At 36.7% G+C, this 22,797-nt stretch overlaps 2 protein-coding genes across 6 annotated transcripts; both read left to right on the top strand.

Moving 5' to 3' along the window:
- The first annotated feature begins 843 nt into the window (after nt 1-843).
- On the top strand, nt 844-15,070 carry LOC113092992 (glucose-6-phosphate 1-dehydrogenase-like). Of its 5 annotated transcripts, XM_026258804.1 has the most exons (15): nt 919-1,061; nt 1,165-1,265; nt 1,356-1,388; nt 2,077-2,195; nt 8,879-8,916; nt 9,314-9,422; nt 9,503-9,720; nt 10,280-10,438; nt 10,560-10,685; nt 11,002-11,095; nt 12,346-12,532; nt 13,188-13,423; nt 13,556-13,632; nt 13,725-13,817; nt 13,899-15,070. In XM_026258804.1, the coding sequence occupies exons 4-15, from the start codon at nt 2,082-2,084 to the stop codon at nt 13,987-13,989; spliced, it is 1,542 nt and encodes a 513-aa protein (XP_026114589.1). In that variant the 5' UTR covers nt 919-1,061; nt 1,165-1,265; nt 1,356-1,388; nt 2,077-2,081; the 3' UTR covers nt 13,990-15,070. The 5 variants fall into 5 exon arrangements, with proteins under 5 accessions (XP_026114586.1, XP_026114587.1, XP_026114588.1 ...); XM_026258801.1 differs by lacking the exons at nt 919-1,061; nt 1,165-1,265 and adding an exon at nt 844-883; XM_026258805.1 differs by lacking the exon at nt 1,165-1,265.
- Nucleotides 15,071-15,658: 588 nt separating this feature from the next.
- On the top strand, nt 15,659-22,326 carry LOC113092999 (N-alpha-acetyltransferase 10-like). The gene is made up of 8 exons (XM_026258817.1): nt 15,659-15,843; nt 16,269-16,367; nt 16,444-16,502; nt 17,566-17,611; nt 17,727-17,842; nt 17,929-17,973; nt 20,930-21,014; nt 21,964-22,326. The coding sequence occupies exons 1-8, from the start codon at nt 15,823-15,825 to the stop codon at nt 22,153-22,155; spliced, it is 663 nt and encodes a 220-aa protein (XP_026114602.1). The 5' UTR covers nt 15,659-15,822; the 3' UTR covers nt 22,156-22,326.
- The last annotated feature ends 471 nt before the right edge of the window (nt 22,327-22,797 follow it).

Raw genomic sequence — 22,797 nt, forward strand, 5'->3', positions numbered from 1 at the left:
CCAGAACAAAATAGCAATGCCTTAGCAACAACCTAGAACACTGTAGCAACACAAATTTGTGTTCTGGGTGGTGGCTAAGGCATTGCTAGGGTGTTCTAAATTGTTGTTAAGGCATTACTCAGAACACAATAGCAAAGCAGCCAAGCAGAAGAACACCCCAGTAATGCCTTATAACCACCCAGAACTCAATTGCAATGATTTCACAACAACCCAGAACAATCTAGCATTCACTCTTGCAACCACTCAGCATAATATGTGTTAGCTACTATGCTCAAAACACATTAGAAAAACATTCACTTTTTTAAAAAATATTGAAATCTTGTTAAGACATTCTATGTTCGTAGTTATGTAGTTTAGGTTTTAGTGTATTGATTTTTTTTTTCATGGCGCAAGGTGACGCTAATGCAACAGAAGAAAATAGAGTGTTTTTTTTATTGCCAGAGCATGCTGTTTGTTCTTCGGTTGTTAACGTTATGTTAATAAAAGTCTAAATAATTGAGGTAGCTTTATACTAAACATATATGTGAATATGATTAATTGTTGCAATTATTAAATAGGTATGTTATAGTTTATTTTTGTTGGTTTGTTTGTTTGTTTTTTATCTGCAATGTCATGCTGACATTCTTCCAGAGCTCTTTTTTTCTAGCTCTTATCAGCAGGATTTAACATTCGTTGGATATTCCGCATGCGCGCTCTCCATTTGACCGGAGAGCGTTCAGCATGTTCGCCATTGCAGCTTTCAGCTGTCAATCACCGCCCTGCGATAGTGGTTATGTACAAGCTCCTCCCTCCTGCTTTCTGGCCCCGCCCACTGCCCTTATCCTCAGCGTGGTTGCGCGGTGACGTGATTCTCTAGCAATGATGGGCAGTCGAGCGAGCGCTGGTGAGTTCCACTCTCCACCAATAAAATCACACAACCACGCCGTGTCATTTCAACAGGGAAGAAGGAAACTGTCTTAAATGACACTGTAGTCGCTATTGTTACATTTTTGCGCTGAGTCTGTTACAACTCTTTAAGTTTAGCCTGCTGTTTATGATTTGTTAAGTAAAGAACACTATAAGTAAGTAACATGTTGTCATTGAGTGCGTTTGATTCTGCAGTGTATATTCAGCTGTCTACTAAGTTCAGCTTCTACTTTACTTCTACTTTCTACTTTGCATTAGTTGTGAATGCGATGCATTGCATGAAATTATTAGCAAGCTGAAAGTCCAGTCAGTGCCAGGCTGAGCCCTGTTAAATAAGGGATTGTGCTAATAACATTATGGTAAGTTCAGGGTGTGTGAGAGACAGGGAGGTCGTGTTTTTGTGTCACACGAGGTATATATTATATGTGTACCTTTCCTGTATGCCACAGAGAGAGAACACACTACAGTCCCTGTCAACAGTGGTAGGACATTTTTTATTTGTTATCCCAATTCAAGCAGTTATGTGATGTGATTTCTAGTTACAGTAGTTAATTGTTAGAACAGCTGTAGTTATTGTTGTTTATATGTTCCCTAAATTTGGCAAGGATTTATTGCATGTGAAATAACTACATCAAATCCATATAATTTATCTAGACTACTTTCTTTCCAAGTGTCTTCATAATCAGGCCATTTAGTGAACAAGCTTGCTCTGTGGTTGATCTGCTGTGTTGATATTGTGTCACTTACTAATATTCATGTTAATGTCTTTGACATTGCACTGTGTGTGTGTTAGGTCGCTTTTGTTGAAGTGCTCTTTTGAGAACACCTTTTTTATGGGAATTTGCATGTCACATTTTGATATTTTATTTATTTAGGCAGTTTTTGTTGTTATCAATATTATCGTCCATCCTGATGTCTATCTGCTAACTGCCCTGTCAACATTTTCACTGACCTGAAGTTTTTATTTATTTAAATATATATTAACTTCTATTTTATATTTGCCAAAAATATTTTTCATTTGACATTACTTTCCTTAAACATAATGAAATTATCTTAAATTTGATATAAAATGGAAATGATACAGCTGTAATATACCATAAACATATTTTTGATCTGACTGTAAGGACAACCTGAGATCTGCGGTTTAATCTCTTTCTGACCTCCTGGCAGACAAGATGAGTCTTCCCCTCTCACGCTCTGAAGTATTTGGGGAGCTGAGGAAAGAGCTACACGAGGATGCAGAATTTCACCAGTCTGACGTTCACATCTTTATCATCATGGGGGCTTCGGTGAGTCTCAGGGTTTGTTTGTGTGGTATTTTAAAATCTCCGTCTCTACTAACGAGGAACCGATGATTTGTCACTCATTTCGTATACTTTGGATCTACTGCTGAGCTGCGAAGCTGTGTGAATTCATGTATCTGAGAGACTTTGTTTTATTAGAGTGACTACATGTTTCATGCACGTCAGTATTCTGAAATTAACTGAAAATAGGAAGTGTTCGGTTTAGTACTGAATCATGTAAACAACACAATCCACTTGCCTGATTTAGTTTAAGACATTATTCAGATTTCCCATATTATGATTCCCACCCCTGGAATATCACACATTTGTTACATGTAAACACCTAATTTAGAAAAAGTAAACACTTTAGATTAGGGAGAAATATCCACTATTATCTAGTTGCATATTAGCATGCATATTACTAACACAATGGCTGTTTATTAGTGCTTATAAGGCATATATTAATGGCTTATTCTGCATGACCATATTCTAGATTCCTTAACCCCATACCTAAACTTAACAAATACAACAGCAACCTTACTTTTGATCAATAAACAGGAAATTAGGAGTTTGCTGTAGAAAAACCCTTAGTTAATGGTGTCCCCTAATCTACAGTGTCACCCAGAAAATGTACTTATGAAAGTGTATATATATATGTGCACACTCCCCGCAGCTTCCCAGTTCATAAAGCACAATGAAATACACATTACAAACTGGCACAGGTGCGCACACAGTTTCATCATCAGATTTCATCACACTTTCCGTGATTGCATATAGTTTGTTGAACGAGTGTTTCCACATTCTCAAGTTTTCTGGCCCTTTTGTTAACTCTCTCCCACCAGACCAAACTTTCATCCCCTCGCTTTTTCTTCTGTTGCTCTAGTGACATATTACTGCATGTGTTTATTAATGTTTGTGCCATGCTTTCCATTTCATGGTGGTGTTTTTGGGATTGTTGGAGGTAAGAAGTGTTAGAGTCCTAATTAAATTATTGTGAAAACGTTCTAACAAAAACTAACCAATGGCAGCGTCTTGACTCTTTGAGAAAAGAAACAACCCATGTGTGTATGGAATTTTTTTAGGTTCTTTAGATTATGAAAATGTTTTTCACACTAAGAAAATCTGTTTTTTAAGAACTTTTTACATAAAGGTTCTTTGGGGAAACAGAAATGTTTCTATGGCATCATTGAAAAAACCTTCCTTTGGAAACCTTTATGAAGATTCAAGTCATTGAAATGATTGCCGAAAAATGGTCCAATTTGTCCAGAATCATAACGATGACTTAGTTCCCATTTCAGATGATTTCTCGTACAAACTGATTTCTTTGGTTACACAATTAGTGTTTTACAGCACAGCCTGTTAACTGCTGAAGCAATGAAGGAAGACCGTCTCAGATTCCTCTGAATTAATAAAATGGCCTTGATGTGTTGTACCAGGAAGTACAGCAGAAATTATGCAACCATGAAGGGACATTTCCAACAAAGGGCTTCTTTTTATCATCCAGACCGAGCAGTGGTTGAGTAATTCAGCGGTTCAGTTCACAGCCCGTGAAGATTTAAGGCCGTGAAAGGTGATTGGTCAAGTGTGGTGACAGAAGATCTGTGATTGGCTAGTTGTGATGAAAGAGCCTTGATTAGGTTCAGCATGAAAACATAAACTGTGATGAGTGCTGAAAGACACAAAAGTAGCATGCAAAGTGTTTAGAATATCAAAATGAAGTTTGCATTTTAGTATGGAAGCATATGGGTAGCATTATTCAATTTGGGATGTAATATGCAAAATGACAATGCAATATGTAAAATGGCAATGCATTTCTGTATTTACATTTACATTTTCCAATACATTTGTGCAACGTTTGGTGCAAAATGAAAATGAAAATTAAATTACATAATTTTCATTTGCCATTTACTACACCAGTTTTAATATGTAAAATGAATATTAATTTTAACGCTTTATAAGTTGCAAAATTAAAATGAAAATGTATTACAGAAATGATTAGATATGTCTAACATGTTAAAGCAAAAACTGTGGCAAAATGATCATTTAAATGCTATTTTTCTTAATTGCATTAACACTCACAGTCAAGACACTTACGATTGCATTTTCATTCGGTGTCCCGCAATGAATGTAGCAAAACTCAATGTGCACATTGAAAATGCATTCCGAGCCGATCACGTGTCCCCGCCCTCGCGCCACGTCAATCATTGTGTGAACAAGGCGGGGCTTACAGAAGGTCAGAGACTCAAGTCTCAAGAAGAGGATTCAATCAAGTGAGACAACATGGACAAGACAGATGGTCCCTGTATGTTTTGATCATTTCGGTTTATGGCTTCAATATTTCATTCGGACTTGTGGGCGGAGCTGAAACGCTGCTTTCATCTGATTGGTCGAATCGGATCGGTTTTCATCTGACAGCCTTCAGCTCGGTCTTGTCATTCTTTCAGGCAGAATAAGAGTCAGTGCGAGTGAAGCACTGTAATGTCTGAAACTACGCTCACTGTTAATTAGCATAATATTTGAATCAGATGTAGCTGGGCACATAATTCGTGCTGCTGAGACCTGCAAATTAGTTCTAGGTTGTAGTATTGTATGAATATTGTCCCACTGATAAATACAGTGCAAATAGTTCTGTCCCTTTGGATAACAGTGAAGTGGAAATTAAAATCAATAATAGACTGAACAGTTCCATGTCTGTAACATTTACCACTCTCATCTTTTAAGTCATAAGGCACTATGTATGTGTGTGTGTGTGACATTAATAAATAATTGTAAAAATGAATATAGTTACATTTCTAAATAAAAATAGTAAAATTAGCTCTATGCTGCTCAGTGCTCATGCTGCTCAGTGCTCCTGTAGCCTACCCCAGAGCGCCCTCTCGCGACTGTAGACGGTAATGTTTTCTCTTGGTCTTGAATAAATGTGACATATAGTCCAGTGCGACTTATATATGTTTTTTTCCTCGTCATGACGTATTTTTGGACTGATGCAACTTATACCGAAAAATACAGTTAACATTATTATTATTATTTATTATGAGAGTAATTGACACAGACTAGAACTTTAATGTTTCACCCAATTCAGCTCATATCTTTAGACTCGTCCGACTCGTGTTGCTTGTATAACTGGCCAGACTTACCTTCCCAAAAAATCCTATTTAATTTTATTTCATAAATTTAACTATATTTATTTCCACTTTACTGTTATCCAAAGGGACAGAACTATTTGCACTGTTTTTATCAGTGGGACAATATTCATACAATACTACAACCTAGAAATAATTTGCAGGTCTCAGCAGCACGAATTATGTGCCCAGCTATATCTGATTCAAATATTATGCTAATTAACAGTGAGCGTAGTTTCAGACATTTCAGCTGAAGGCTGTCAGATGAAAACCGATCCGATTCGACCAATCAGATGAAAGCAGCGTTTCAGCTCCGCCCACAAGTCCGAATGAAATATTGAAGCCATAAACCGAAATGATCAAAACATACAGGGACCATCTGTCTTGTCCATGTTGTCTCACTTGATTGAATCCTCTTCTTGAGACTTGAGTCTCTGACCTTCTGTAAGCCCCGCCTTGTTCACGCAGTGATTGACAGGGCGGGAGGGGGCGGAGATGTGATCGGCTCGGAATGCATTTTCAATGTGCACTTTGAATTTTGCTACATTCATTGCGGGACACCGAATGAAAATGCAATCGTAAGTGTCTTGACTGTGAGTGTTAATGCAATTAAGAAAAATAGCATTTAAATGATCATTTTGCCACAGTTTTTGCTTTAACATGTTAGACATATCTAATCATTTCTGTAATACATTTTCATTTTAATTTTGCAACTTATAAAGCGTTAAAATTAATATTCATTTTACATATTAAAACTGGTGTAGTAAATGGCAAATGAAAATTATGTAATTTAATTTTCATTTTCATTTTGCACCAAACGTTGCACAAATGTATTGGAAAATGTAAATGTAAATACAGAAATGCATTGCCATTTTACATATTGCATTGTCATTTTGCATATTACATCCCAAATTGAATAATGCTACCCATATGCTTCCATATTTTAGTAGCGTATACACTTGCTCTTATTTACTTTGTGATGAAATTCAAACCCTCTTCCTCCTTTTTTTGGCTAGTTTTTCTTGTTCCTCCTTATTTTGTTCAACTGTTTAAAAGTCCGTTTTTACACAACTGCTTTGTGAAAAGATCTTTGTTAGTGTTGGCTTTTCCTGTTCTTATTGTTTGGGTTTTTAAATCGGTGCGAGTGAGCTGGATCATGCAATATCACTCTCTGTCAGCGCTTTTCATTCAGTCGGTGCGCAGAGCGAGATGATGGAGCGGGCTTGTGTTTGGGATGAGGGTGCGGTCAGAAAAATGGTGGAGAGGGGGACATGCATGGTCGCGTCTGGTTCCTCGGTTGGCATGGTGTTCAATAGGTTTATGGCATGATATTGAGTCTGTTCAGAAACCGTGTTAAAATGCAGATGCAATGCATTTGTCTAACCTTGAGCCACTTCGATTCATGCATCGACCCGCAGCCAGCCTGTCACATTACCAAATTTGTACATAACTTAGTTTATGAGTGCTCAGTTGGGTGTAGCTGTCATTAGCTAGGCAGCTTTGCAAATGACACACATAATTATAACTAAAACACATGATTGATGAAGAAATCTGTGCTATAGAAATTCTACTTTAGGTACATGTGGAGTCTGCTCATCATTTGCCATTATTACAAAAATATATAATCTTTATAATAATCAAGACATTTTGCACAAATCAGAAAAAGTAGCAGAGTTAAGATAGGCCTTTAATAATTTGCCTAATTTACTCAAATAAAGGTAAAGCATATGTTTATAAATGGAATGGACAGGGATGTCTCAAAATATTGTCTTGTGTGACTATTTATTTGATTTTGTAAGTGAATTAGATGTTGAATATACCATTTTATAATTTGCTTCTCTGGAAATCAATCCCATAGCTTTAGTGTAAAGCATAACACTTTTCTTTAATATCCACTATCAGAACAAATACATAAAGTGTCTCTGGCTGCTTGGTTTTGTGTGTTTGTTGTCGTATGATTATGCTGCGTTCTTCATGCTAAAAGGTCATGGATGAATTTTTGTCAAGTCACCATTACGGGGTGCTTTTCACCAGAGCAAAGCAGCAGGAGTGACTATTAGACGGAATAACAAACTGATATATTTACTGATATCCCTCAATAACATGTAGCTGGAGAGATGCGACTCCCCTATAAAGCCATAACTCAGACAAACTGAATATTGCCGTCTCATCATGAGTTTCTCATGTGTCTGAATTGGTGTGGATCTGTTCTGCTGAGATCATGACCTTTGAGAAGATTGAATCACATGGAGCGGGGATGGGTCGACTCTTATTTTAAGCTACATTGTATCTTGTTATTGTGTAGTTTGCTATTATTATCTAAATGCTGTTTTTGTGAAAATATTCACTTGTTCGACAGGAATTATGGCAGTTCCCTAGGTTTTGATTCTTTTTCAATCACAGTGAGCTGACATTAAACAGACTAGGCCTATATCTTGCTTAAAAACAGCTGCTTGGCTGGACTTACAGACACCATTCAATTATATAACAACGCAGATAGCTTTCCTTTGTCGATGTATTTACCATTTGCAGGATGTTTTAAGCTAGCTTGTAGCCTTTAGATTTCAACCCTGAAAAACAACACAACAAATGCAGTGATGACACTTTCAGAATGAATGCAAGTAACTTAGTTTTTAACCAATTGATGGTGCAACTTGTTATTGCTAGTCAGTGGCAGGTGATATCGGAGGGGCATATTTATCTATTTGTATATTTTAGGCATTTGGACCACATTTGTATATTGAATACCAGTGCAAACCAGTATTGGTTATCAGTATTTGTGTTCTGCTTTCCAAAAGAAAAAATACTTTTAAATGATTTTTTTTATTTATTTGTTTTAATTTTTTGTCAACTAGGTGTAAAAAAAAAGAAGCAAACACTGCAAAAATAAATAAATAAAATGGAGAAACAAAGTGTGTCATCGACCAAAAATAGAAATGTGAATATAGAAAAAAAGTTGCCACAGAATAAATAAATGTTTCATACTGCTGCTCAGTTTTCAGAAGTACTTTTAGGACTACAACAAGCACAGATGTATATAATATAATGAACTCTTCGTGAGGGACCCCTTTCATTAACCATAAAGCCTGCATTTCTGCTTGATATTATAAAACCAACATGTTTCCAAAATTAAATATTTGGCCTTTTCTCGTCAAACTAAATATTGTTACAAAGCAGCTTTACAGAAAATATTTGGTAAGACACTCCCTTAGTTATCATATGTCTTTTATTATTATTATTATTATTATTATTATTATTATTATTATTATTATTATTATTATTATTATTATAGTAATTGGTTTACAGGTGTAAAGTGGGACACATTCCCAACTTTGTTCTCATTTTTGCTAGATTTTTGGTTTTGGGGCAATTGTAGTTTTTAGTTGGATCCTGTGTTCATCATTTAGTCTTTAAGATCATCTAACACTGATCACCAATCCGCTTTTCTCTTTCAAATTCTCTGATGTGATTTAACTAGTTTTGAAAATGTTGCAATATGAAAACAGTAACAGGCTTTCGTGTAATTTAGCATACATGAATATATGAATGTGTTTTTTTTTTTTGTAGGGAGATCTGGCCAAAAAGAAAATCTACCCAACTTTGTGGTGAGTACTCTGACATAACACACGTTTACACACATTAGTGTTTACTAGTGCAAAACCATTCAACATTTAGATTGATTCTTTGAAATAATTTTCTTATGCTTAGCAAGGCTGCATTTATTTAATCATATTGTAACACAAACAATTTAAGATTTATTAATATTCTATTACAATTATTCAGGATTAATTAATGTTATACTGTTTTAGGATTTATTTTTTATTTTTTTCTGGGTCTTTTGAATAGAAACTTCAAAGGAATTATTGGAAATTGAAATCTTTTGTAACAATATAAAAGTATTTGCTGTCACTTTGCTGAATACAAGTATGAATTTCTTTCAGAAAGTATTATTGACGTCTAATACTTTGATCAGTATGAAGTATTTCTGTCTGTTTCTTGTAGGTGGTTGTTCAGAGACGGTCTTCTCCCTGAACAGACATATTTTGTGGGTTTTGCGCGCTCTGATCTGACGGTGGATGCCATACGTGCAGCCTGCCTGCCCTACATGAAGGTCACGGCTCTGAGAGTTTCTCCATGTGCATCTGTCTGTTAACTACATATGTGTGTTAATATGTCCTCTCCTCCCTTTAGGTGGCAGACTCTGAGGCAGAGCGGCTCACTGCGTTCTTCAGCAGAAACTCTTACATCAGCGGGAAGTATGTGGATGAATCCTCTTTCTCTAACCTGAACACTCACCTGCTGTCTCTGCCTGGAGGAGCTGGGGCTAACCGGCTCTTCTACCTGGCCCTGCCGCCCAGCGTCTACCACGACATCACCAAGAACATCAAGCATCAGTGCATGAGCACCAAGTGAGGAGCAGTTGCTTTGGTTTCATTATTTGTTTATTGATGTAACTGCTTTCGTAATGCAAGGCAAATCATGTCCAGAAGTCGAGTAGAGTTTGCCACGGACTTAAATGGTACAATTTGGACCTGACTGACAAAAATTATGTGAAAGAAAACAAATTCGTACAATAAAGAAGGCTTTTTAGATTTTTAGAGATCATATATTTAAAATTGCCTTTGTTTATAAAAAATAAAGCTGAAATAAAACATAAATATTAGATTAAAAATAAAAATGGTTAAATAAAAAATTTCTAAAACTAAAAAAAATATATATATAAGTTTAATAAAATTGAAAACATTTATTAAAACACTTAATTGCTAAAACTTAAAAACTGAAAAAAAATAAAATAAAAAATAAATAAATAAAAGCTCATTCACAATGTTAATAAATATTATAATAGTATATGAATAATTCCAAAATATCACTGGCTAGATGTGAGGTGTTCAGTTTTCTAATTGTCTGTGTATATGATTTTGCTCTAGCAAAGGCTTTTTTCACATGCAGCATATTTCTGGTGTTTAGAGGCTGGAACAGGATAATCGTGGAGAAGCCTTTCGGTCGTGACCTGCAGAGCTCGGAGGAGTTAACCAGTCATCTCTCTTCTCTCTTCACTGAGGACCAGATTTACCGGATAGACCATTACCTTGGCAAAGAGATGGTCCAGAACCTCATGGTTCTCAGGTGGGGCTCTACTGCTGCTTTTCACTGGCTCTCACACACAGTTATCATTTGTGCATTAAAGGGTTAAACTCCACCAGGAGTCCCTTCATCTGTTACAGTTTTCTTTCCTATTTCCTTAAAGGTTTGGAAATCGGATATTTGGTCCCATATGGAACCGGGACAGTGTGGCTTGTGTGGTTCTGACCTTCAAAGAGCCGTTTGGTACCATGGGCCGGGGAGGATATTTTGATGATTTTGGTATCATTCGGTTAGTTTTCTTGAATCTCTGAGATGCTTTTTGCTCCTGTGAAACTAAGATGATTCATTGCATGTTATGAAAGTATAGTCTACTGAAAACTGAATCTGTTTGATTAATTTATTCATGCTTGCACAAAATGTTCTATGCAATGAAAGTCTATAGAACAGAAAAAGTAGTCCATAAAAGGAAACATAAAGCCTAAAGTAAAATTTCAAAGACGAACTAAAAAAAAAAATCATTGCACTTTGTGTTCATGAGGGTTCCCTTCAAAGGCTGAGAGGATTTTGATTTGTAGATGAATGTATTCCTCTCTTTCTGTCTCCAGTGATGTGATGCAGAACCACCTGCTGCAGATGCTCAGTCTGGTTGCCATGGAGAAGCCTGCATCCACCAGCTCTGATGATGTTAGAGATGAGAAGGTAACGAGCCGGTCAGCCAATCCACTGTGTCCAGCCGCCCCTGCAGCTCTCTTTTCTGGCACTTATCATAACGATCCTGAATTCAGCCTGGAGGAGCAAATATATCAAATATATCCATCCATCACCTCTGATAACAGTTAAGCATTACCATAAAAGGATGGTGGACCGTACTGCACGTATAGCCTAAATTAAGGTCTTGGCTCCTAGATTACACTTCAGTGATTGATTTTAAAATGTATATTATCGCAATAATTATGTGTGGTACCCAAGGGGTCAGGGTCTGTTTTTGTTTTTTTCATTCATTCATTCATTTTATTTATTTTTTATTTTGTTTTGCACGTTTTTTTGTACTTTATTTATTTATTTATTTTGGCTGTTTTGTGAATGTGAAGTAGATTTGTGCTTTCCCCTGTTTATTTTGTTTCCCTGTTTATTTAGATTTTTTTTCTGTCTATGTTAGTTTTGTTTTTGTACAGTTTTAGTAAAATACTTGTAACATTGATTATAAATAGAGATTTGTTTGTTTGTTAATATTTATTTTAATTGTTTTCTGTTTATTTAACTTGATTTTGTTTTTGGTATTGTTTTTTGTTGTTGTTGTTGTTGTTGGAGGATTTTAACAGTGGGAAGTAGACTTGTGTTTTCTCTTTCCTTGTTTATCTATTCATTTTCATTTTGTTTTTGTTTGAAGTCTTTTCATAGTGTGAAGTAGGCTTGTGCTTTTTCCTGTCCTTGTATATATTTTCCTTTTTATGTTTATTTATTTAATTTAGTTTTGTTTTTGTGCTGCTTTTTGTTTTGTTTTTCTTATTTTTGAAGGCTTTTAACAGTGTGAAGTTGATTTTTTTTTTCTCTGTTTATTTATTTATTGAAAACTTATAACAGTATTGAAGAAGACTTGCTTTTAAAATATTACATTTTTTAAAATGTAATAAACTCTTTCCTTGTTTATTAATTTTGTTTTAAGACGTTTTTTCTACTGCAAATATATTTCATTATTATTGTTGATGTTGTTGTTATTATTATTATTATTATTATTTCTGTCTGTCTCTGTGCATGAATGTGTGTGTGCGTGTGTTCAATCACATGTCATTCACAGCTTTGCTTATTGGTTAAAATGAAGCATCCAAATGAAGTGCTTTTGTTAAAATAAATGGGAATTATCCTGAATAGCTCTCTAGAGGTACTGTAGATCCCTTTCTAATACCCTTTTTTGTTTTGTTTTGTATGCTCTCTGTGTCCCTCTACAGGTGAAGGTGCTGAAGTGCATTGAGCCGGTCTCTCTCTCAGATGTGGTCTTGGGTCAGTATGTGGGAGATCCCGATGGAGAAGGAGAGGCTAAACTGGGTTATCTAGATGACAAAACTGTCCCCGAAGGCTCCACTCAGGCTACATTTGCCACAGCAGTGCTTTATGTAAAGAACGAACGCTGGGATGGTAAGTGCTAATTAACAAATTCTTACAGTCTGGCCAAAGATCTTACATTTGGACCTTGCTGATACTGTATTTGAGCTGTGGCTGTTTCTGAAATTAAAAGCATTCATTGCACTGCTTTAATAGCTGATTTAAATGAATTAAATGAGAAGCTTTACTTACCCTTTGGTCTTGGAAACGAAATTGTTTTGTGGTTTAAAATGCAAAATTAACTTCTAGCACATGCGCTGCCATTCAGAAGTTTGTGGTTGGATTTAAAAAAATTATATTTTTTTAAATTAAGTCTCTTATGATTAGTTTGATAAAAAATACAGTAAAAAAAAACATTTAAAATAACTATTTGATTATATTTTAAAATGTAATTGATTTCTGTGCTCAAAGCTGAATTTTCAGCATCATTACGCCAGTCTTCAGTGTCACAAAAGAACCGCATTTACTGGTAGATTTTCACTGGTATAGATTTTCATTTTCTGTCAATTTATTATTTTGATCAATTTAATGCTTCCTTGCTGAATAGAAGTATATTAATTTCTTTCACTAACAACAAAGGAACAGCTTACTGAATCCAAACTGAACTGCAGTATATACCTGACAGTCTCTCTCTTCCTGAATGTGTTGATGTTTTATTAACCCGTTTGACCGGCCCGTCTCTCTCCAGGAGTTCCCTTCATCCTCAGGTGTGGAAAGGCTCTGAATGAGAGGAAGGCAGAGGTGAGGCTGCAGTTCACAGACGTCCCTGGAGACATCTTTAGCTCTCACTGCAGGAGGAACGAGTTGGTGGTGCGTGTGCAGCCCAACGAGGCCATCTACGCCAAGATGATGAGTAAGAAACCCGGAGTCTACTTCAGCCCTGAGGAGACCGAGCTGGACCTGACCTACCACAGCAGATACAAGGTAAAACACACTTTGACTAATGATATATGGGATATCATATGTAGAAAATGACTTCATTTCAACCCCAAATCTTTCTTAAAGTGACTTCCTTTTTTGTTTATAAATGTGCTTTTCTCTGTTCTCTTTCTGAAGGACGTTAAGCTGCCCGATGCCTACGAACGTCTGATTCTGGACGTCTTCTGCGGCAGCCAAATGCATTTTGTACGAAGGTGTGTTTCTTACTGTGATTAGTACAGTGATGTAAATGCAGTATGTTGTTAAAGTAAACACCCATTGCTGATTTTGACTTATTTCATTAAAGTGATGAGTTGAGGGAAGCCTGGAGAATCTTCACTCCTCTTCTTCATCAGATCGAGAAGGAGAAGACGCCACCCATCAAATACAAATACGGAAGGTGAAACATGCTTTTTTTAATTTTAATTTAAGAAATTGTTGATGAAGGGATGTGTAATGCACCTCTGGTTCTGTCTCACAGCCGTGGTCCCGCAGAGGCTGATGAACTGGTAAAGAAGGTGGGCTTTCGCTACGAGGGTACATACAAATGGGTGAACCCACACAAACCGTGAAAGAAGACAAGGACAGAAACGAGGAGCTGAAACCTGACTAATAAACCAGCCCAAAATGAGTGCCTGAAGTAAAAGAGAGAAAGTGGCACTTATTTGAAGATGCACTCTGTTTGCACTTCATTTAAAGAAGTTACCAGCAAGATTAGCAAACACTTGTTCTTTTCTTTTTAATCATTAATCATAACCAGCTCATTGTGATATATAATGCTTTATAGAACATTTCTCATATTATTTCATTCTATATTTCACTGGACTTACTTACAACAAACTTTTCCATTTTAGTTATGCACTTAAGCATCATTTTGATATTCCCTGTGCTGTCATTCCCTTTCTTCTTTCTTCTTAAAGAAAAACAAAGCTTCTGTAATGCATCCCTCTTTCTACATACAAAAGTCTTCTCATTAAATGCTGCTCACATTTCAGAAGTGTTTTACAGGAAGAAAGCTGGTATAGAAGTTCAGTCTGCTCCTGCAGGGATGGTTGTGTTCATACATTTTGTTGCATTTTTTTTTTTTTGTATCAAGCTTATTAAAATCAAAAGTGGACCACACAAAAGAAAGATTTCAGAAACATTCAGGGATTAGGAATGTTAGGAATTATGTATATGAAGGACATTTCACCCTGTCTTAAGGTTCCCACAGATTGGCTAAATGAGTCACAAATATATTTAGTCTTATTAAAACAGATGTATTACATTCCACATCTCTCTGTAAATAATTAACTGGATGAGATTTGATGTTTATTGTTACAGTTCACTAATGTGAACCTAATTTGGGCATGATCTCTTTCTGCTTACTATTTTTCGGTTTCAGCACTAGATGGACGTTTAACAGTGTTGTTGACGACACTGAATTTCAACATCCTGTCAGGGTGCCTAAAACAACAGAGTTATTTCAGCAGATTTCGGGATTTACTGCTTGTTTGGCTTTTGCCATGCATTTTTAATTTCTGGTTTCTGATCTTTTTTTTTTATGCTTCAAACTTATGTGAACTATTTTTTGCTTTTTTGTAATAGACAAAATTTTCCCTTTTATTGTAATAGACAAATACTTTTACAATAAAGCATAGGTAAGATGCCTAACATTTCTCTCATTGCTTTTTTTTATTTTTACATTTTTATTTTTTAACATCTGGTCCTTTCAGGTCATATCCCCTTAATATCTCTAGCTTGCTTCAGTACAGCCAACATAGCAAAAAAATTACTGAGCGAGACTCTGAGACTCTGAAAGCTTTCAAATGAATGTTTGTTTGTTTGTTGGTCTTTATAGAGACTTTTGTACACATAAGTGCAACTTTTTACATAAATGTCATCTGTCATGTACATGGAAATCCTATCACAGCAATTTCTATAAAATGATTTAAAAATGCTTTTGAAGTAAACATAAAAAGCTGGAAAAGTAGTGAAAATAATTTTCGAAACAACAACAACAACTAGAAGTTTTGATATCCATCGAGCTTTAATAAAATTAAAGGTATAAAAAGAGAATGAAGGCCTGGAGGTATGAGTATTTTCAATCATAAATAGGATTTAAAATACAAATTATTTAATAAAAACAAATAACCAAGAAAGTAAATCTTGTATAAATCATTCTATGATTCTATAATAGTTTCGTGCAACTTTAATTCCAACAGGCTTTTTTCAAGGACTTTTATCATAGTTATGACCGGAAAGACTGTTGTATGCGAACATCCGTCTTCCGGTCGGGCAACATGGTTGTAGAGGTGTAGCTGCGTCCATCAGCCTGCTTAATCGATTTTATAGAAATCGTTGCGTCTCTTTGACAGATATATTTACATCGTATAATATATTTATCAAGCAGTCCATCAGGCACAATGAATATACGCAACGCACGGGTGAGTAAGTGAAAGTAAAGTGCAGTGGTGTAGTCATAAGACTGTGGCTGTTTCTCAAATCCCATTTTGGGCATCATAGACGAGTTCCAGGCGATGAGGCATTGAGTCTAATCAGTATGATTCAATTTTTATGATTATGTCTACCTTTTGCTCTTTCGCGACTCATGCACGCTTCGTAGTTTAATAGTTTTTAAGTGACCGTGCACTTTTGTCTCATTTTATGCCTGTTCTCTGTGATACCTTTACCTCAGTCAAGCACCAAAACAGTTATAATTTAGTAACACATGACCATTTTCCAGCTTCTCTCTGAATATTAGAATTAATCCGGTTAATCATGTGTTTTATGTGAATGATTTCGTGCTACAGCCAGTGGCAGATAGAGAACAGCTTGACTCAGTGATTCTCTCTTTTACACATATATCCAGCCAGAGGATCTGATGAACATGCAGCACTGCAACCTGCTGTGTCTTCCAGAGAACTATCAGATGAAGTATTACTTCTACCACGGCCTGTCCTGGCCACAGGTCTGAGATGACACTCATCTGTATACAAACATCACACGCTGAACTGCTGTACTGAACTCCTGTGTTTGTTTTCCAGCTGTCTTACATAGCAGAGGATGAGAATGGGAAGATAGTGGGATATGTTTTGGCTAAAATGTAAGTTTTGTTTTATTTTATTGGTTTCATGCATGAGATGTCCATGGTTATGCTCCAAGTTGTTAAGTTACAGGGACACTCAACCCAAAATGGAGAATTCTGTCATAATTTACTCGTTCCAAACTTGTTTGGAAATGAAGCTTTATGAGGAAAACATTCCAGGATTTTTCTCCATATAGTGGACTTAAACAGGTTGAAGGTCCAAATTGCAGTTTCGGTGCAACTTCAAAGGGCTCTACACGATCCCAGCTGAGAAATAAGGACTTATTTAGCATAACGATAGGCCATTCTCTTAGAAAAAAAAATACAAATGTATATAATTTGTAACAACAAATGCTCATTTTGCACTAGCTCATGCATCACTTTTGCATCTCATTTTCTCCTCCAACTTCAAAATCATCAGACAAAATAGTTTAACCTTTTTTTGTCAATGGCATTTGACTTTCTTCGCACATTCGAATTGTAAACACTGGGCCTTTCCAACGTAATGCATGAAGTCCAGCTAGTGCAAGATAAGCATTTGTAGTTAAAAAGTATATAAAATGTAATTATTTTTTAAAGAAAATGGCTAATCGTTCCGCTAGATAATACCCTTATTTCTCAGCTGGGATCATGTAGAGGTCTTTGAAGCTGGACTACGTCAGAAACCTTCATTTCTTTACAACTGAAGACTTGGATAACATGGGAGTGAGTAAATTATAAGGAAATTTTTATTCTGAACTACTTTAAAAGAAGATATGTCCGTTTCCTTTGACTTACATTGTATGGACAAACAGTATGCTGGAAGTCAATGGAAACCCAAACTGTTGGGTTACAACATTCTTCAAAATATCTTATTTTATGTTCTACAGAAAAAAAAAAAAAAAGTCATTCAGGAATGAAATGAGGGTGATTAAATGAATAAATGATGACAGGATTCTCTCTTTTGGGTGAACTATCCTTTTAAGAGAGGTTATTTTGTAAATATTTATAATTCATGTAATAATCTATTAATTGTTTATGAAATAATACATTTTAGTTAAATAATTTTATCTGATGTAAATTGCATATTTTAAATTTACAGGGAGGAGGATCCTGACGATGTTCCTCATGGACACATTACATCACTGGTTAGTGTTTTTTGCTCTGAAAACATTTGCTGTTCTTTCTTGTCATTTTGTTGAAGTTGTCTTTCCTGTCTGCATGTGTATAAATAAATGCACTCACTGCTGTGCGTTAATACAGGCAGTTAAACGCTCTCACAGGCGTCTTGGACTGGCTCAAAAACTGATGGATCAAGCCAGCAGAGCCATGATCGAGAACTTCAATGCCAAATACGTCTCTTTACATGTCAGGAAGAGGTAGGATATGCACTCTCTATCATTATATCAGCCCAGAGAGATTTTTTGGAGGGATTTTCCTGACCATGTTTCTGTTTGTATTTCAGTAACCGGGCCGCTCTTCACTTGTACTCAAACACACTTAAGTTTCAGTGAGTGTCACTTCTTTTTTCCCTATTTCTATTATGTTTGTATTGTGAATGAATATAGGCTGTCAGTTGATTAAAACAAAATGAATTATTTACATATACTGAATTTCTTAAACTGCTAGATGAAATTTAATGCAATGAAATAATTGCATGAGTCTTAACTTTCACAAGATGTGAGTGTGTTTAAGTTGTAAACCATTAAAACAGCATAGAGGGATGAAGACCCCCCACCCCCCCCCGGACCCATTCCAGTTTGTATATCGGTCCAACCGCTCAACCGTTGATGCCATTGCCACTACCATCCACTCAGCACTCACACATCTAGAAAAAAAGGATTCGTACGTCAGAATGCTGTTCATAGATTTCAGTTCAGCATAGAACACAAGATCCCTCAACAGCTCATCCACAAACGGGTCCTGCTGGGGCTCAACACTTCGCTGTGCAACTGGCTGTTGGACTTTCTGACTGGAAGACCTCAGGCAGTACGGGTCGGCAGCAACACAACCAGCACCATCACTCGGACCACTGGGGCCCCTCAAGGATGTGTGCTGAGCCCCCTCACTCTCCTGACCCACGACTGCACACCGTCACATAACTATATACAACTACAAACTCTTCATTAAGTTTGCGGATGACACGACTGTGGTGTGTCTCATTAGCAACAAAGATGAGACCAACTACAGGAGCGAGTGAGCCACCTGGCCAGGGGGTGCAGTGACAATAATCTCTCTCTGAACGTGGAGAAGATGAAGGAGATTGTTTTTGACTTCAGGAGAGCACACACTCAGCATGTTCCTCTGACCATCAACAGCAGGAGCAAGTTCCTGGGTGTGAACATCACAGAGGACCTCTCCTGGACTGACAACACCGCAGCACTGGCCAATAAATCACAACAGCGTCTCTATTTCCTCCACAATCTGAGAAGAGCCAGAGCCCCGGCCCCCATCATGTGCACCTTCTACAGAGGAACCATCGAGAGCATCCTAACGAGCTGCATCACTGTGTGGTATGGCACCTGCAATGCGTCCTGCCAGAAGACCCTTCAAGATCATTGGTGTCTCTCTCCCCTCCCTCCAGGACATTTAAGGAACCTGTCTAACCCGTAAAGCCATGTGCATCACAGGTTATTCAACACACCCGTCACACAGCTTCTTCAGTCTGCTGCCATCAGGGAGGAGACTGCGGGGTCTCCAGGCCAGGACCAGCAGACTGAAGGACAGCTTTATCCATCAGGCTGTCAAGCTGAACTCCCTCCCTTCCTCCTGATATTGCCCCCCCCTCCCCACTTTTTCCCCATGCACCACTGAACTCTTTACCTCAGAGGCCCCCAACACCCTCCCCCCAGCTCCCAATAATACACTGGGACCTTCACCAGACACTTTGTACAGCATTGGTCTGCTCACTACCTCTTTCAGCAGTTAACAAACCTCATTCAACTACCTCTTCTGTCAGTTTAAAAAAAAACTGCTCTTTGAGATTTTGTATACTTTAATCAGACTAAATTAGCTCTTTTGCACTACAATCATTATATCTGTACTGTTTACTTCACTGGCTCGCACTCTATCGGCCATCTGCCTTGTGCTGCTTTACTTATCTTTCTTATTACATGACCTATATGTATATTTTTATAGTTGTACTTTATTTTTTATTATCTGTATTTAATGTTCTACTGTTAGTGTTATCTGTAGACACCCAAGGGTCTGAGAGTAATGCAATTTCAATTAGGGATGCACCGGTTGACCGGCCATAAATCGGAACCGGACGGTTTTTGCTTAAAATACGCAAACGGCAATCGGCCGGTTTTCGGTCTGTGCGCAGGACACGGGCAGCCGATCAGTACTGGGAATGCAGAGATACATGTCTGAGGCACAGATAGCAGCATGAAGCGATCTGCCGTTGGTGTAATGGCGCACAAATAAGAGTCCCTTTTCTACGCACACTAAAGCTGCGCGAGCTTACTGTTACCGGTCCGAACCCTGAACATGAGTAGACCGTGAAGAGATGTTCAGATCAACTTCTCACGTGTTGGATGAGAAACGAAACGGACTAAACTGACGAAACTTTTTTTTTTTTTTTTTTTTTTTGTAAAGTGGAACTTGCATACACGTTTGAAAAGCCAGAAGTAAACGACAGTTGATTATTTTTATTTTACCTTAAAATTACATCGACTTATTTTATTTAAAAATCACCTGCTGTAGCACACTGAGAAAAAGTGTTTCATTCATCCAATTAAAAAAATTTAGTGTAATGATTCACATCTATATAGATTGTGTTGTTTGGATTGTAGAACTATGCAGTTATTATCTTTAATTTCACACGGTTACAGTTAATCTTAAAATTTAAGGCCAGTTCTCTGTAGTTTCAACCCAATTCAAAAACAAAAGCTAAATGCTGATGTCTGTAATGTAGCTGTTAATTTCAGATGGTTGCAGTTATTGTTTTCCATAGCCAAAAGCCAGTTTGGCCTATTAAATACCAAATAAACATCGTGTTTATGCACACTTTCCTTCTTTCTTGTTTTTTGCTTAAAGATAAAAAATAAAAAATCGGTATCGGAATCTGCCAGTTTGTTTGTAAACAAATCGGTATCGGAATCGGCCATGAAAAATCATGATTTCTAATTTCAATTCTCTGTATGTATGTACTATACAAGTGAAAGAATTGACAATAAAGCAGACTTGACTTGAAGAAGGGATTCAGAAGAAGTTCAGAAGAAGTTCAGCTTCAAAAACAGCAGTACAATTATGTGCATAATTAACTGTTAGTTTAAATTGACAGCACTAGAATAAACCTATTTTTAAGACTGCCTGAGAATACAGCTCAGTTTTAGCCATCATTTATAACTATGAATATGTATCATGATAAACGGCAGAGACGTTAAGTGCATTTTGTTTTTGTATGTAGTGATACTGTATTGTATCATAGTCAAACCAAATGTTTTCATGGTTCTGTGTTTCAGAATAAGTGAAGTGGAGCCCAAATATTATGCTGATGGAGAAGATGCCTATGCCATGAAGAGGAATCTCACAACGATGGCAGATGAGGTAAGTGGGGTTGCATTTATATATACTTATGCAATATAAACACAGCTTCAGTTTTTTTTTTTTAACCCTAACTCCCCAAATTAAGATAAATAAACAAATTTCCCAAATTGTAATCTGGACCTCTACACCAGGGTTGGCCAGAGTTGGTCCTGGAGAGCCAAGGTCCAGCAGAGTTTTGCTCCAACCTTGATGAAAACTCACCTGCCTGTAGCTTTCTAGTAAGCTTTAGTACTTGATTAGCTGGTTCATGTGTGTTTGATGAGGGTTGGAGGTGAACTCTGCAGGACTGTGGCTCTCCAGAACCAATTTTGGCCACCCCTGCTCTGCACCCACTGAACATATGTGGAAGAATAACACAGGCAAAATCTTTTTTTAATCTGGGAAACAGACCACACAAATTTGCCTCCTCCCAGATATTCCCAACTCTTTGATTAGGACAACGGTAGTCATGATGGCTTTTGAGTGTATGCTGAGCTCAGAAGGAGGCTTGTGCCAAGCTTGGAGTTTTGAGCCAAGTGGTTTTTGAATGCCTATTAAAAAACATATATTTTATCTTTGATCATTACTGCCCAATTATTGTAGGTGAAAAGTGTTATAACAGAAATCAAACATTAACACGTCTAAATTTGGTCAATGCAATTGAGTTGCACCTTCTACAGATTCTAAATAAAACAAATTTAGAGAGGGTTACATTGGATTCACCTTCAAAAATTAAAAAGCTGCTTTTAAGTTTTTTTTTTATTTTTTTATTGTTGTTATTTTGATCCATTTTACATATTCTCCAGATTCATTGTCACCAATTAGCAAGTCTGTTGCTCAAAAAACCACATTACACTTACCAGTTTGCTTCCTTAGTCAGTGGCGGACATTGGTAGACATTTTTACTTAAACAAAACAAAACAAAAACAAATCACCACTACACAAAACACTACCATTTCCTGATGTGCAGTTGCAGAAACCAGGTGTTCGTCTGTGGGGCTCAGAAGCTTCACCATCTCAGGACACATCTGTTACTGGCCTGGTGGAGAAGCTGACGGTGCAGGATGGAGATGGAGACAGCGGAGGAGAGAGTAAAGAAATGAGTGAGGTCAGCGAGGCCACAGAGAGCACAGACGTCAAAGACTCCTCGTCAGACTCTTAACTCACATCTCCATGTGTTCACACCCATCATATAGGTTTCTAATCAATTTATAGTGTTTATATGCTCTGATGGTTTTATTTTCAGAATACAGGAAAGTGTACTTTTAAAAGCGGTTCACAATTATGAAATCATTTGAGGAGATTTGTCAATAAAATTGGAGAGTAAATATCATTTGTGGTGGTGTCATTATCCTGGAAAAAAAATGTTTGTTAATTAAAAACTTGCCTTTTTTAAATAAGATTTATTTAAATGAAAGTTTTGTAAGTATAAATATAAGTAAATTTATATATTTTTAAGATAATTACAAATTGTAATTGGGATCATGTAGAGCCCTTTGAAACTGCACTGAAACGGCAGTTTGGACCTTCAACCCGTTGTGCATCATTTAAGTCCATTATATGGAGAAAAATCCTGGAATATTTTCCTCAGAAGCCTTAATTTCTCTGTGACTGAAAAAAGAAAGACATGAACAACTGTGGTGCATAATATATCAGGATTTTATTTTTATTCTGAAGTGAACTTTTCCTTTAAAGAAGGTACGTTGGTAACAAGGTTGGTTTAGGTTTCCATTGTATGGACAAAACAATACACCACAAGTCAATGGAAACCCCAACTGCTTGGTTAACAACATTCTTAAAAATA

Source organism: Carassius auratus, unplaced genomic scaffold (assembly GCF_003368295.1).
Source record: "Carassius auratus strain Wakin unplaced genomic scaffold, ASM336829v1 scaf_tig00214826, whole genome shotgun sequence".
Taxonomy (NCBI): domain Eukaryota; kingdom Metazoa; phylum Chordata; class Actinopteri; order Cypriniformes; family Cyprinidae; genus Carassius; species Carassius auratus.